Source organism: Arachis hypogaea, chromosome 18 (genome assembly GCF_003086295.3).
Source record: "Arachis hypogaea cultivar Tifrunner chromosome 18, arahy.Tifrunner.gnm2.J5K5, whole genome shotgun sequence".
Taxonomy (NCBI): Eukaryota; Viridiplantae; Streptophyta; class Magnoliopsida; order Fabales; family Fabaceae; genus Arachis; species Arachis hypogaea.
The window spans coordinates 20905727-20919585 of NC_092053.1; the positions used below are offsets into that span (position 1 = coordinate 20905727).

The window sequence follows — 13859 nt, forward strand, 5'->3', positions numbered from 1 at the left end:
ATAAATTCATAAAAATTCTCACTTCATTTTTACTTCTCAATCAAAATATCACTTAGAAAAATGGATTTCTTCCAGGCAAGCTTTTAAATTTGTTTATAATAAGTTTGCGCAAAATTTACTATCAAAACTCCAAGTTTTCTCGAAAAGTTTAGGGTTAAGTACGATTTTGGTCATAAGATATAGATTGAAAATTTTTTTCATTTCCAACTTTTTTTTGTATATAAAATGGTCTCTAAGGTTTAATTTGAATTTAAAATCGTCCCTAAGATTTAACTTGGTTTTAAATATTTAGCTGTGAAAGCAGAGGCAGAGGTGAATTATGACCAGCTTTTTCTTCTTCCCTTCTCCCTTGTTCTTCTTCTCTTCCCCTTCGCAGGAGAAGAAACACTCTCCTTCTCTTATTTTTCTTTTTTTTTTTAATTTTATAATTTTTTGTTATGGGTAATTTGGTCCAAAATTTTAAGATTTAAGTAAAAAAAGACGATTTTAAAATTTGATTTAAACCTTAGGGACAATTTTGTATATAAAAAAAGATTAGGCACGAAAAAAATTTTCAATCTATTCCTTAGAGACAAAAATCGTACTTAACCCAAAAAGTTTAAGATATATAAGATTGTCTCGGGGAAGATCCTCTCGCAGCCTTAGTCTTCGCGGTGGATAACTGCTTAATTTGCATACTCGAGGTTAAGGGAGGTTGAGGTCAATTTTTATTTTTCACCATTGAAAAGTAATTTTGCTTCCTATAAGACCTTGGTAAAAGTAAAAGTTCTATTTCTACCTTTGGACTTGGAAACACACCGAATAATCCATGCAAATTTTTACAAGGTTCAACCTAAGAAGTTCTATACACGATTCTACGAGGAAATCCGTGATTTCCAAAAGTTTGTTAAATTTCCCATGCAACAGCAAAAGCAAAGAATTGCTACCAACGCAAGTTAGCACAAATGGATGAGGGTCTGTGTCCCTTAACCATTTCTCCCGGGTTCGATACTCACTGGAGAATGGGAATGGAGCTTGCTTGCTTGGGAGGGTCGCCTACTTTGTGTGCCTCTGCAGTACCCGAGGGATTAGTTATTGGGCTTCCGGCCTAATGGATACCCTGGTGCAAACCAAAAAAAAAAGCAAAGAATTGCTTTCAACAGAGGCCATCCACAATAAAAGAAATGCAAAATCCATAATATTGGTTTAAGCAACGTAACGATTTGGTTCTACATTGCATAACGGATACGGTAATACCATACAATTACCTCCTTCAACATCCTTATAAATATCAAATCGGGGGGCCATTGACTACTCCCTTTCTCGCACCAATTCCCTAGGTACCCCCTTAGGACTCAACTTTTACTACCAAATATAATCCTTCAAATACACAACTATGGCACCCTGGCCTAGGTTACTTATTCTCTTAACATTTTTCTCTAACACTTTCTCTTACACATTCACCATAATCAACAACTGCCCTCATACTATATGGCCTGGTACACTTGCTGGTTCAGGGAGCCCTAAACTATCAACGACTGGATTCCAGTTGGACTCAGGCCAAAGTGTCAGACTAACCACGGTACCAGGATGGTCGGGACGAATATGGGCAAGGACGGGTTGCAAATTTGATGTCACAGGAGCTGGCAAATGCCTAACTGGTGACTGTGGGGGAAAACTGGAATGTGATGGAAATGGTGCAGCACCTCCTACCTCACTGTTTGAGATAACACTCAACGGAGCCAATGGACAAGATTTCTACGATGTCAGCATGGTAGATGGCTACAATTTGCCGTTAGTGGCTCTACCACGAGGTGTATCTGGTGGAGCCTGTAATGCTACAGGATGCGTGACTGATATCAACAGAGGTAAGAGTTCAAAAGTACATAAAGAAAATAAACTATACAGCTGAAAGCTAACATGCGAGAATAAAAAGGGTACCTTATAGAATTATAAAAAAATGCAATGGTATAGGTTGCCCTAGAGAACTTCAAGTGCTTGGTGAAGAAGGAAACCAGCGTGGTGTAGTAGGGTGCAGAAGTGCTTGTGAGGCATTCAAGTCGGATCGGTACTGCTGCGCTGGACAATATGCTAACCCAAAGAGTTGCCAGCCTACATTTTATTCAACTATCTTCAAGAAGGCGTGTCCTAGAGCTTATAGTTATGCATTTGATGATGGAACCAGCACTTTCACTTGCAAAGCTAGTGAATATGAGATTGTTTTTTGTCCCTACAGGTTTACAACTATGCATCATCTTCCACAACTGTGATTTGTTTCCCTTCTCTTTTTGTTTATTGCCACATTTTCATGATAAACCCATCCAATAACTAACTAACATTTTACATTACAATTTACAACACAGGATGAAAAACCAAAATCATACACCACCACCTAGAAAGCCCAAGCGTAAGCAAGTTACTTCCTCATCAAATACTCTCTTGCCCTTACCAGCGCCTATCGTTCTCTTGATTCTCGATCTTCTTTCTCAGTGTTTCTAAGACACGAACATTATTGATATGGAATGACAAGAAACTCCACGAGTGCTTCTCAAAAGAGGGAGAAAAGAATCCCTGCTCGTGAGATTGAAATGAACAAGCAAGAATAATATTAGCAATCAGCGAACAAGATTTACAATCTTGCAAGACATTCTTTGGAGGGGAACAAGCATAGTCAATGTAATCAGGAAAATTAGAATCCTGAAATTCATTCTCCCATGTTTGGCAGAATTTAGTTAACAAAGTAATATTTCAAAAATTATATTAGCCAGCTAATACAAGTCAACTAAAAGCAGAGATAACAAATAATAATTCACTGGAAAAGAAACTACAATGTGAGTATTATGGAAACAGGAACATGTAAGAAGGATTTGATAAGAACTCATTCACCAATCATAAAAGTACCAATTCTTCTGGGGTGGATTTGTTGCTGCTGTAATGTTATTATCTCTGACATGGGCAAAGTATTTCATCAACTAGTACTTTTAACCCAAGGATTGAGTATAAGTTTACAACATACACAATGGAACACTTCTTCGACTCAATTCTTCAATTCTTCGTCTTTGCCTTCTTAGAATTTGGAGCTTTTTTTGGAGCTTTTTTCTTTACTGTCTTAGGTTGTGGTTTTCCTCCAGTACTTCTACCTCTTTTCTTTTCAGCACCCTGTATCCAAATCTTATACAATTTAGTATGTATGCAGCAGCATTTTCATTTATAAAGGGAGAATCTGAAACCAAGAAAACTTTTTAGGAACTTACTGTTTTCTTGTCACCCTTCCCTTTGGATTTACTGTGAGTTTCTTCCTCAGCATGCTCATTTTGATCAGTTTGGGTGGCCTTTGGCATCTTGCCAGCTTCCTCATCTGAATCGAAGGCAAAACCATCCAGTGTCCCTTCTCACATGAAAGGTTAAGATGTGAGTAAAGGAGTTTATTCATAATATAAAGGAAAAACTACCAGAAATAAAAGCCTCAATTTGGTAGATGCAAATAACCTTCAACCATAGTTTCAGCTTCATATACATTAGATTGTGGCTCCAGCTGTATGAAGTCATTCATAATGGCCTCTATCTGATGAAGAAATATTAAGAATAGCATCAAAATATCAGTTAAACATAATGACAGCAGATATTTATCATAATCCTTGTCAGGGCTGATACTGATGAATAACACAAATAAAAAGTAGAAGAGAAACCTTGACAATAAATACAGATTTATAACTCAGGATAGTAATAATTGCGTCAAACAATTTTCAAATATGTGAGTAAATACGAAAATATTAGATAATCAACAGACCTTTGCCTCGGACTGTCCAAAGCTAACCTGAACAAATAACAAGCTCGTATCAGTGTTTGAAAAATACAAGCAGGAAAGGTTTGATATAACTCGATCATGAAGGTAACTAGCCACAAGGACATTACAAATAAAAATTTTAAATGCAGATTACATCCAACTTAATTACTTACCACACAAAATGTCCGGCAAGGAACTATAGATGTTTTGTACATAGTTCCTGAAATGATGCCAACAATACAAACAATCAGAAACAGCTTGTCACTGCCTAAAACTAACACAGAAAACGGAATATACTTATAATGAACATATTATAAAGGCATATAACTTAGGAAAGGAATGAAAATATATTACGAGAAGTTTTTTCTTTCTTTTTTCTCTCTTTTTAAGCTAAAAAACTGAGGTAATATTTATGATGATTTTTATTTAAATAAAAAAAAAACAATATAATATGTCATTAAGAAGAAAAGAAAGTACTGTGCTTATGATTCCGATATTCCTATTTTTAAAATACGAAGCATGAGTCCTTTTGTATTTTGGGAACTCCACATGTAATAATTTTGCCATAAGAAGTAAGTTGACATTACTAAACTGTACTCTGTTTTTTCTTCACATACTCACGCTACAATATTATGATTAAGAAAATATTTGTCCATGTCTTTATATTGATGAAACTCTCTGATTTCTTTGGGAATCAGAAAATATATGAGCTAAAACAAAAAGTACCTTTCAAGTCTAAGTGCATTTCCTGATCTCTGGATGCAGAATCTGAAATTATAACCCGGCCTACAGCTCCCACATCACCACTGAGATCTATGGAGTCACCTTGGCACTCAACAAGAGCCTGCAAAACCAAAGCTCCTCCTCAGGTACCCTTTCCATTCTCATGAATTAAGAAGAGAACATAACAACATGGCCCTTCCAATTACAAACACAACATACAGCAAAGAAAAATCCATAACATATAGTTGCTATCCTACCTTTGTGCGTTGAACTTTCTCAGAAAGCACCAAAGGCAGCCTTGAAGAGGAGACCTGCAAATTACAAATAGCACGCAAAATCAGGATGCTGGACTAGATAACAAGATAGCTTATGATGGCTATCACTTATTTCAGTTTCAAAGTCATGGGAGTGTGGTGAGTCATTATAATTAATTAATTATTGTAGTCATTCTTACATTTGTCTCAATGAGCTTTTCACAAGTTTCTTCCTCCTCAGCCTCCAGATCTCCACCACTACCTGTCCCATTTGTAGAAACCACAAGCACATGGTCAGAAATCCATAAAAAGAGAATGGAGTGATATCTTACAACTTATATGCCCATACTAACCCATTCCATACCTCTCTCCTTTGCACTGCCCTTTGTTTTCTTCCCTTTCACTGGTGAATGATCTTCTTCTACATGAATTGGTTTCTGAGAAGACTTTCCTTTGGAACCCTTTCTGGATGGAGACTTTCCATCATTGCCAAGGATAATTTTATCCTTAGCTTCTTCACTAATCAATTGAGGTATTTGTTGCTGAGAAGCTTCCACCTGATTGTTACGAATTTCTTTTTTGGGGCTATGATCAAGGCACGACTCAGAATTCGATGATAGACTCAAAATTGGATAAACAGATTCCTATGCAAAAACATTTGACTAATCAGCAACCAGAAAGTAATCGCAGCCAAGCGTTAGCTAGCCAAACACATTTTTCTTATAAAATACAAGGGAAAATATGCTTCCTTTTTTCTGATGATATATCATTCTTAATCCTTTACCTATCCGACCCTGCAATGCTCATATTGGTGTTGTAGTAGGAAACAGAATTATTCTAAGGACGAGAAAAAATGGTATACTGGTTAGATATTCTATGCTTGATGGATTAGAATCCTCTTGATGTTCAAGGATGAAATATCAATAGCTTCTCTAAAACTATTGATCCCACCTAAGAATTAATGGGGCAAGGTTCTTACTTTATGCTCGACATGCATGTCATTGTTTGAATCAATGCCAATCTTCCTTTCCTCTATGTCTCCTGCATCATAAGAGACCAAACGACAATTCAATAAAGTAGCAAATTGTAAAATGATTGTTGCATGCTATCACTAGATAGAAACAAAGCCTGATATGTTAATGATATCATGTTTTTAGGGGGGAAATAAAACTATATGCAGATTGGTTTTAAATTAGAAGTACAAAAAAATAATAGCTCCAATGTGTGTAAGTTATGGGTCTTTTGTGTTTAATTGATTCCAAAAAAAATCCCCTAGATTTTACTTCTATTGAGAGTAAAATTTGGAAAATTTTAGAAATATAGAGAAGGCATCAAACGCGGGAGACTCTCTCAGCAATTAGTATAGATAATCTATACAGCCTTTTTTCTGTTCTGTTAATAAACAATTAATTAGGATTGCATCACTCATGTCCTAGACCTCTGAACTTAAATGTTCTATTTACTCATCAATACAGAACTCTAAACACAAATACAAATCAGTATACCTTCTGCATTTTGCTTCTCTGATTTCTTTCTTCTAGATGACGTAGTACAACCTTCTATTTCAACAGCAGCTACTTCTAATGTCTTTCTAGGTGAAGACTTATAACGGCTTTTGCCAAGACCAGTGCTCCTGCTCTTACTCTTATTCTTACTCTTACACTTGCTGATCTCCAGAGATGATCCTTCAGCATCAGTCTCATCCCCAATTGACAGGCTATCGTCATGTAAGGACTTGGAATCAGATGACAGTATCAATGGCGAATGCGATGGCACCTAGTCAATAATAATAAAATTTATCTGAGGATGTAAAGCATGGTAACTCATCATCTATCCCAATGGAAACTGATCAAATTACCTGAAAAGAACGCAACCAATCTGGGGAGCTCTCCCTTGAATCACTCATTGCTGTTTCTCTGTGTTGATTGCTAAAAGTAATATATACATGTATAACATTAAAGTCAGTTGCATGATATAGGAGGTGGCAAACAGGCATGTACGCCCCACCCCACCCCTCCCCAGCCCACCGTGCCGAAGCCCGCCACTAAACCGGGCAGGCCAGCAGTCTGAAAATCTTAGCCTGCCCCGCGCCATAAAGCTTTTTTCCTTTTGTAAAATTTGAGACAAAATTGTTATACTGTTAATTAAATGAAAAATAATCTAACCAATTAACCATAATATATACTTGATTAAAATTACTGCAACAAAAAATGACCAACTTAAACTTCATATTCACAAAGAACATGTTTCATTTTTAACAGAAAATAAAAAATACAGCAGCTCACAATTATATATGATATACAAGATCAAATTGAACTTCCAATTCATCTGATTTCCAAACCCTAAATTTTAAGGATTAAATTATATACTTTCCACTTCATCTGATATCTCAAAATAACCTCCAATTCATAAGTGAGCTTTCTCAAAATTAAAAAGAATGGGTCAGAATGAAAGTGGTAAAAAATGCAAACCTCAAAGGCTGAGACAGCTGGGGAGGCAGAGGCAGGGAAACACTGGATCAAGGAGGCTGGTGTCTGGAGCAGGAAGTCAGAGGCAGGGGACCGCTGGAGGCAGAGGCAGGATCGCAGCAAGGCAGTGGCGCCGCAAAATACGGAGGCCAGGCACTCGCCACTCGGGCAGGCAGCGGAATGCAAGCTGTGCAGCGAGGGGGTAGGAGAGGACTGGGAGGAGCAAGTGGGTACTTAGAGCTAAGAAAAGAGGCTAGTGATAGGCTGGTGGCACTTCGCAGGTCGGAGAGGAAGAGTGCGAGATGGATGGGTGGGCGGGCCGGTGGGGCAGGTGAGTTCAAGCCTAAAGTTATACTTCACAAGTCACAAGTAAATCACCAACTGCGCGTCTCCCACAAAATTATTAGTAAATACTTCTTGCATTACCTGAATTGAGAATATATGATATTATGATCTGAAGTATATCCATCTGTTGTCTGTGTATCTAATGACGGGGATTAATTGTGCCTTGCATTTCCTCTGTAGTCATGATTTCCCAAAACTATACAAGGAAAAAGAATTGTTAGTTACGTATTTTTTATTTAATCCTAATTTGAAAAGTTTGTTCATTCATTGTTAGATTTTGGTGAATGATTCTTGAAAGGCTGGATCATGCACTCCACTTAAGTTATCCCCATTGAGATCACAAATCTATTATATATTTCTAATTTTACAACTAGAATATGTCACATGTCACTCTTTTATTATAATTAAAATCAAATTTTTTTTCTAAAATTAAAGAATTTTCTTTTATTCCTTGCTAATTTTACAATCAAAATATGTCACATATCACTTTTTTATTATAATTAAAATCAAATTTTTTTCTCTAAAATTAAAGAATTCTCTTTTATTCCTTGCTAATTTTACTAAAATTAAATCTTTCCATTTATAAGGAGAATTCTTCTTTCCTCCATACTAATTTTACAACAAATATGTGCCACATATCGCTCCCTCATTGCAATTGAAATCAAATATTTTTCTCTAAAATTAAAGAGTTCTCCCCTCCTCCTTCTTCCTTTTTCTATCTCTCTCATTCATTCAACCACTCTATCTATTTTAAATATCATTATCAATATTAATGACTAATACTAATTTGATAATCAAAATATGCAATGACTAATACTAATTTGGTAATCAAAATATGCAACATCACATTCTTTAATTGTATTAAAATTAAAATTAAAATATTAAAATTGAAATTAAAATATATCTATATTATGTATCATATATTACTATCTAATTTAATAATCAAATGTGTCACATGACACTCTCTTATTAAAATTGAGAGAAAATATTTTTTTCCAAAATTAATAAACTCCTTTCCTAAATTCTCTCATTTACCTCTCTCCATTTTTCTATTTCTCTCTACCATTTTCACTCTATATATATATATTAGTAATTTGACAAATCAAAATATGTCATCTGATATTTTTTTATTACAATTAAAATAAAATTTTCTTTCTAAAATTAACAAACTCCCACTCGCATTCTTCATCTTTTTCTCTCTTTTCTCTCATTTTTCTATTTTTTCTACCTTTTTGTTCTACAAAAAATAAAATTAATAAAATAATATAATTCAAATAAAAAAATTAGACTTTTTCATATAAAAATAATAACTAAAAATTTTGAATTTTTTATCTACAGAAATCATGGTCTTCTTAACCAGAGACTTTTGTCAACCTACGACTTTTTTTTGTAAAATTAGTTTGATTTTATAAATCTTTTGTGTCATGCATAATCTATACTATCAGAACAAAGTGGACCGTTAATTTTAAAAAATTTATATTTCTCTCCAATTACGTCGTTCCATATATTTTTAATAGGTAAAAATTTAAGGGAAGTCGATTTCACGTTCCATATATTTTTAATAGGTGAAAATTCAAGTGCAGTCGATTTCACGTGAAATAAGCATGTCACTTGTATGTCATCTTTATAAATAACTCAAATAGCTGAATTTTATAAGGCGGCTCAATTTAGTGTCTGAAATTAAAGCTTATAAATCAAATTATTCGTCGAACCAATCTTTTTTTATAAATTTAAAATTTTTAATATTTTAAAATTTATTTTTTTTACTATTGTTCACGAATTGCTTAAATTTAAATTTTTTTATAAATATTTGTATGTCTTAAATTTTAATCGTACAATTTTTTTATATAATATTAATAAATTTGTCAATATATAATTATGTTTTTCAATAAAGAGAAATTATATGCCAATGTCCCTCATTTAGTAGTTCCTCCTCAAAATCAAACTTCAGAATAAAATTTTACATCACCTGATATGCAGGACATATGATCAACTTTTTAACATTTTCATTTCCAGTTTTATAGGGCGAAAATGACTCATAAATTATGCCATTTCTTTAAATGAAATTCGCATACTATTGCACACAAACCTGATTAATAATTGGCAAGGAAAAAAATTAAAAAGAAAAAACCACTACATTTACGGAATTATACATTTTCCTTGATCGACATTTTTATCTCTTATGCTTATACAAATTCATTAAATTTACAGTATATCACATTTCATCTCACATTTTATTACTAGTTAATCATATGCAATTTTTACCATCATTGCAATTCGTTGATATAATCTAGCTAAATAGGGAGTGCTCATTATATGATATAATATGATATCCCACATACAGAATGAGAACAATTACCCCATAAACTGTCCAAAGGCAGAGACATTTTACATCTACAACATCAGAAAGTATATACCGTTTCGGAAGAGAAAACAAAACCTCTCAGAGCCTAAACGAACCAAGATCACAACAAACAAGCACAACAAAGCTATCCTTAATCTTTTCTCAGGAAATGCTCTAAGCACAAGGTGACAGGAAAAGCAAGAGAGCACTCCACAAATGTTTTGTGAACCTTCTAGAATCAGGTGATACATTCTGCAACGAAACAAATGCGAAAACAGGGAACATAGTCAGGACTTAAAAGGCCAAGATATATGAGACTCAAAAGAAATTTAATAGAAGAGGCTGAAACATGAAGTAAGGAGGGTAATGAAAATGGTTATGTCTAACACATAATAAGTGCTTGAATGAGCAAGAGGAATACTTTGAACATGCGCATTACTGGCAAAAACAGAACCGTGAAGAGCAGAAGATGATAAGTTAATAACTTAAAAAACTATATTTCTTTTATTACACAGCAGGAACAACAAAAGAAAGAACTAAAAAAGTTCAAGTGCACACCTCAAGAGACAGGATCAAGCAATGTCTTGGCACCAGCTAATCCTCTGCTCCAAAGCAACCAACAGTTAGGAGGACAAATTTCAATTTCACAAACAGTGTATGTATACAAACAGAGGAATATATATAGCACATTCACTAATAACAGATGTTTTACATTACACGGTTCAATGACTCAACACTCATCGAAGTAATGCATCAGTTACATATAAGAATTGCTAGTGTTCACCAATGATCAGTAGTTGAATTAATAGAAACAAGAGCATATTGATCCATGCAGTTAACTTTTCTCCGTTTTTTGTTTGTTGTTTGTTTGTGGTGGGGGGGGGGGGGTTTCACTATTTACATTCATTAAGAAGATCCTTTGGAAATACTCTCCACGTGGCACCTAATGTGTGAATCAACAGGTACAACATCGCAGCAACAAATTTAGCTAGCCAAGAATGTATATGTAAATGTGGCCCATGAAGCTACATAAACATCAATGAGCAGCTAAACAAAGCATTTATAACTATTTGCAACTCAATATCTGTTTTCAGAAATCAGAAACTGCAAAGCATAATAAAGAGAGGTTCAAGAAGGACCACAGCCTTATACACCATAACCGTCCTCATCAATAATAGCTGATGCCTTGCCCTAATGTTTACAATTATGACAAACCATGTGGAATGCAAATATGCAATGCAAATGTACCTTTTCCCTAGGCCCAAATCCCATAACATCTAAATTAATATTTACATGAAACCATGTCTTCTCTAATTTGGGATTAGCTAAAGTCCTTGAGCATGCACAATGCAGCACCACACCACATAATTGGAAATTTGCAGGGGTAAGCATAGTAGGTATGTTTTGGAGATCAAGTACAATGACTAGTTTCTTACTTTCTTCACATGCTTTAGAGAAAGATTGCACAGGTAGTAGTAGGCAGATTCAAAATCAACAACTCAGAGAGCTAACAATCAACACCTTGGTTTTGACACACCGTTGATATATATATATTAGTCACAAATAACATGATTGAGAGCAATGCAATACTGATTATTCCAACATCCATCGATTAGGGATTTGCAAACAAGGGCCCTAGATAGGGGTGGCAACAGGGCGGGTAGGAGCGGGTTTTTGCTCTACCCGACCCTGTCCCGCCCTACAATAACCCGCATAGAACCCGCCCCGCTGCTACTGCGGGTAGTAAAAAGTTGAACCCTAACCCCCCCCTGCGGGTACCCGCCCCGCCTTTACCCGCCCCTATAATTATTAAAATCCAATCAATATAATTAAATTTCAAAATTTATATAACCCGCCCCTAGAGACACTTATTAAGCTTTTCCAATTTGACAAATTCTTGGGTTCTTAATGCATGGAATGCTTTCATAAAAACTTACAAATTTTGAAACCTTAACAAACTATTCTTAGAGGACTCATTAGAAAACTTATAACTAATCACATAATCAACAATACTAATCCGTACAATAATGGCAACCCTGCTTCAGAGCTTTCCACTACTAAATTACCAGGATCAAAATCAAAACCAAAACCTAAATATAACACAGCATTACTCTCACGATTCACAGCTATCAAGCCAACTATGTATCCATATCCCAATCCCAATCCGTAACATCAGTGAAGAACAATATGTTACATACAGAAAAGCGAAACATTTAAATACTCAAGCACGGGAAATTATTTCTTCAGTTCACAAAATCAACAACAAAAGTTGCCCCTTACTATAACTGCAACAAATTCCATAACCAAATATAAGAACAAAAACACCCACACCTTAGGGCTAGTTTGGTTCATAGTTTAAGTTTGCAAACAAATAACCAATAACTGAATAACATGCTAAGCTGAAAGCAACTTCATAGTTATGAGTTTATGATCAAACCATGACTTTGAAGATCATGCTGAAACTCAATACGCGCACTTCAAATCATTAGCATAAACTAAATAAAAGGTTCAATCAGAAAAATCAATCAATTGCTCAATTGGCAAAAGCAAAATCAAAATCAAAATCAACAACTGGAAAAAAAAAAGAAACAAACCAACAAATTCAACACCTTTTTTATGTTCATGCGGAACCGGCTTGATCACCGCCTCGCCATCCTCGCCTTCCTTAACCGCCACAACCGCAGCAGGAGCACGGCTTCCAGCAGCAGCGTTACCAGCAACCTCAGCGTCTTTATCATCAGGATACCGTACAACGACGACAGGACAGACGCAGTGATGAACACAGTAATCACTGACGCTGCCAAGCTTGCCGTCGCTGCCGCGCCTGACGGCGCCAAATCCCCTGCTTCCCATGATGACGGCGCTGAGTCCTAACCGCTCAACCTCGAGACACAGCCTCTCCTTCATATCATGATCCTTCACAATGTGGATCTTGTAAGGAATCTGCGCCTCCCTAAGTGGCCGAGCCAGATCCGCTGCCTTCGACGCCGTGAACGCGTCGAAGTCGTCCTCCAGCTTCCGGCGATTGTCTCCGCTTCCTTGGTTAGCGGCAGCGACGGCCTCCTCCTCGGAGACGGGATCAGTGTTGATGGAGAGGTCGATGGAGCCCCAATCGGCGCCGAATAGGACGTTGGTAGGGCTGACGTGGAGGAGCACGACGGCATCTCCAGGGCGGATGTAGTGGTGGACCGCCCAGCGGACGGCGTGGGCGCTCTCATCGGAGAGGTCGACGGCTACACCGATCTTGCGGCGGGCGCCGGCAGTGGGCGTCGGGGTGGATGCGGCGGATGCGGCGGAGGGGTGGTGGATTTTGATTTCGGGGAGCTGATGGTCAATATCGACATTTTGGTTCTGCTGCATTTTCTTTGTTTCTTGAAAGTGTGGTGGTGTTGTTTTTGAAAGAATCTGGAGTAGTTTTGCTTAGTTTAGCTTATGCGTGAGAGTTTAAGACTGAAATAGTGAATATGCTTTGCTTTTCTTTCTTGAGTTGATGATGATGCTGCCACATTCTTCTACCTTTTTCATCTTGTGAATATATTTAAAATAATATATTTTTCTTTTTCTATCAATATTGTCTAATATTTTTCAATTTTAAGAAAAAGCAAATTTTCTTGGGTCAAGAATCAACATAGTTGAGAAAATGTGAGCGGATTTGTCAAGGTTGGTGTGGTGGGCTTGGGTTCAATGGACCTACATTTGTGCATGGCCCACAAGTTCAGTGGATAAGGTTTAAAATGGAAGTATTAGGTGGCCCGATTTTATGTTACTTGTCTCACTCTGACCCATTGTCTTTTCGGCTGGAGACAGTGGGCGAGAGATCATGTAAAATATTTTGGAGAAATGCTTTTTTTTTATAGTGCCTATTTTATAATAAAAACTGAGTATATTCGTACAATTCAAATATTTGAAAAGTCTCTAGTTATGAAACAAAAAATGGTCGATTCTATTTCTAGGATAGT

General features: G+C 36.1%; 3 protein-coding genes across 9 annotated transcripts; 1 reads left to right on the forward strand and 2 right to left on the reverse strand.

The window, feature by feature from the left end:
• Positions 1 to 687: 687 nt before the first annotated feature.
• Positions 688 to 7875, reverse strand: LOC112771410 (uncharacterized). 7 transcript variants are annotated; one of them, XR_003815450.2, is made up of 16 exons: positions 7215 to 7875; positions 6602 to 6671; positions 6249 to 6519; positions 5723 to 5784; positions 5108 to 5387; positions 4944 to 5005; positions 4747 to 4800; positions 4493 to 4610; positions 3940 to 3986; positions 3770 to 3796; positions 3469 to 3544; positions 3234 to 3367; positions 2881 to 3150; positions 2429 to 2550; positions 1921 to 2209; positions 1181 to 1817 (listed from the first exon to the last, which is right to left on the reverse strand). XR_003815450.2 is itself a non-coding variant. In XM_025816148.3 (13 exons), the coding sequence occupies exons 2-13, from the start codon at positions 6647 to 6649 to the stop codon at positions 3025 to 3027; spliced, it is 1293 nt and encodes a 430-aa protein (XP_025671933.1). In that variant the 5' UTR covers positions 6650 to 6671; positions 7215 to 7875; the 3' UTR covers positions 2630 to 3024. The 7 variants fall into 7 exon arrangements, 2 of the variants coding, with proteins under 2 accessions (XP_025671933.1, XP_025671932.1); XR_011876855.1 differs by lacking the exon at positions 1181 to 1817 and adding an exon at positions 688 to 1099 and having other exon boundaries at positions 1921 to 2550; positions 2881 to 3138; XR_003815451.2 differs by having other exon boundaries at positions 1921 to 2550; positions 2881 to 3138.
• LOC112771411 (pathogenesis-related protein 5) lies at positions 1376 to 2747 on the forward strand. The gene is made up of 3 exons (XM_029294838.2): positions 1376 to 1847; positions 1954 to 2215; positions 2343 to 2747. Exons 1-3 carry the CDS (start codon positions 1376 to 1378, stop codon positions 2476 to 2478), a joined length of 870 nt encoding a protein of 289 aa, XP_029150671.2. The 3' UTR covers positions 2479 to 2747.
• Positions 7876 to 9842: 1967 nt separating the features above from the next.
• On the reverse strand, positions 9843 to 13554 carry LOC112771412 (universal stress protein PHOS34). The gene is made up of 3 exons (XM_025816153.3): positions 12510 to 13554; positions 10459 to 10502; positions 9843 to 10152 (listed from the first exon to the last, which is right to left on the reverse strand). The coding sequence occupies exons 1-2, from the start codon at positions 13258 to 13260 to the stop codon at positions 10495 to 10497; spliced, it is 759 nt and encodes a 252-aa protein (XP_025671938.1). The 5' UTR covers positions 13261 to 13554; the 3' UTR covers positions 9843 to 10152; positions 10459 to 10494.
• Between the last annotated feature and the right edge of the window lie 305 nt (positions 13555 to 13859).

Excerpts from the sequence above, each read along its gene's own strand:
- LOC112771412 (XM_025816153.3), bottom strand. The coding sequence starts at position 13,260 with ATGCAGCAGAACCAAAATGTCGATATTGACCATCAGCTCCCCGAAATC.
- LOC112771410 (XM_025816147.3), bottom strand. The coding sequence starts at position 6,649 with ATGAGTGATTCAAGGGAGAGCTCCCCAGATTGGTTGCGTTCTTTTCAG. Across the intron at positions 5,785-6,248 it reads AGAGAAGCAAAATGCAGAAG|GAGACATAGAGGAAAGGAAG; the intron begins GTATACTGATTT and ends CTTATGATGCAG. Across the intron at positions 3,797-3,939 it reads CTTGCCGGACATTTTGTGTG|GTTAGCTTTGGACAGTCCGA; the intron begins GTAAGTAATTAA and ends TTATTTGTTCAG.
- LOC112771411 (XM_029294838.2), top strand. The coding sequence starts at position 1,376 with ATGGCACCCTGGCCTAGGTTACTTATTCTCTTAACATTTTTCTCTAAC. Across the intron at positions 1,848-1,953 it reads CGTGACTGATATCAACAGAG|GTTGCCCTAGAGAACTTCAA; the intron begins GTAAGAGTTCAA and ends GCAATGGTATAG. Across the intron at positions 2,216-2,342 it reads ATTGTTTTTTGTCCCTACAG|GATGAAAAACCAAAATCATA; the intron begins GTTTACAACTAT and ends TTTACAACACAG.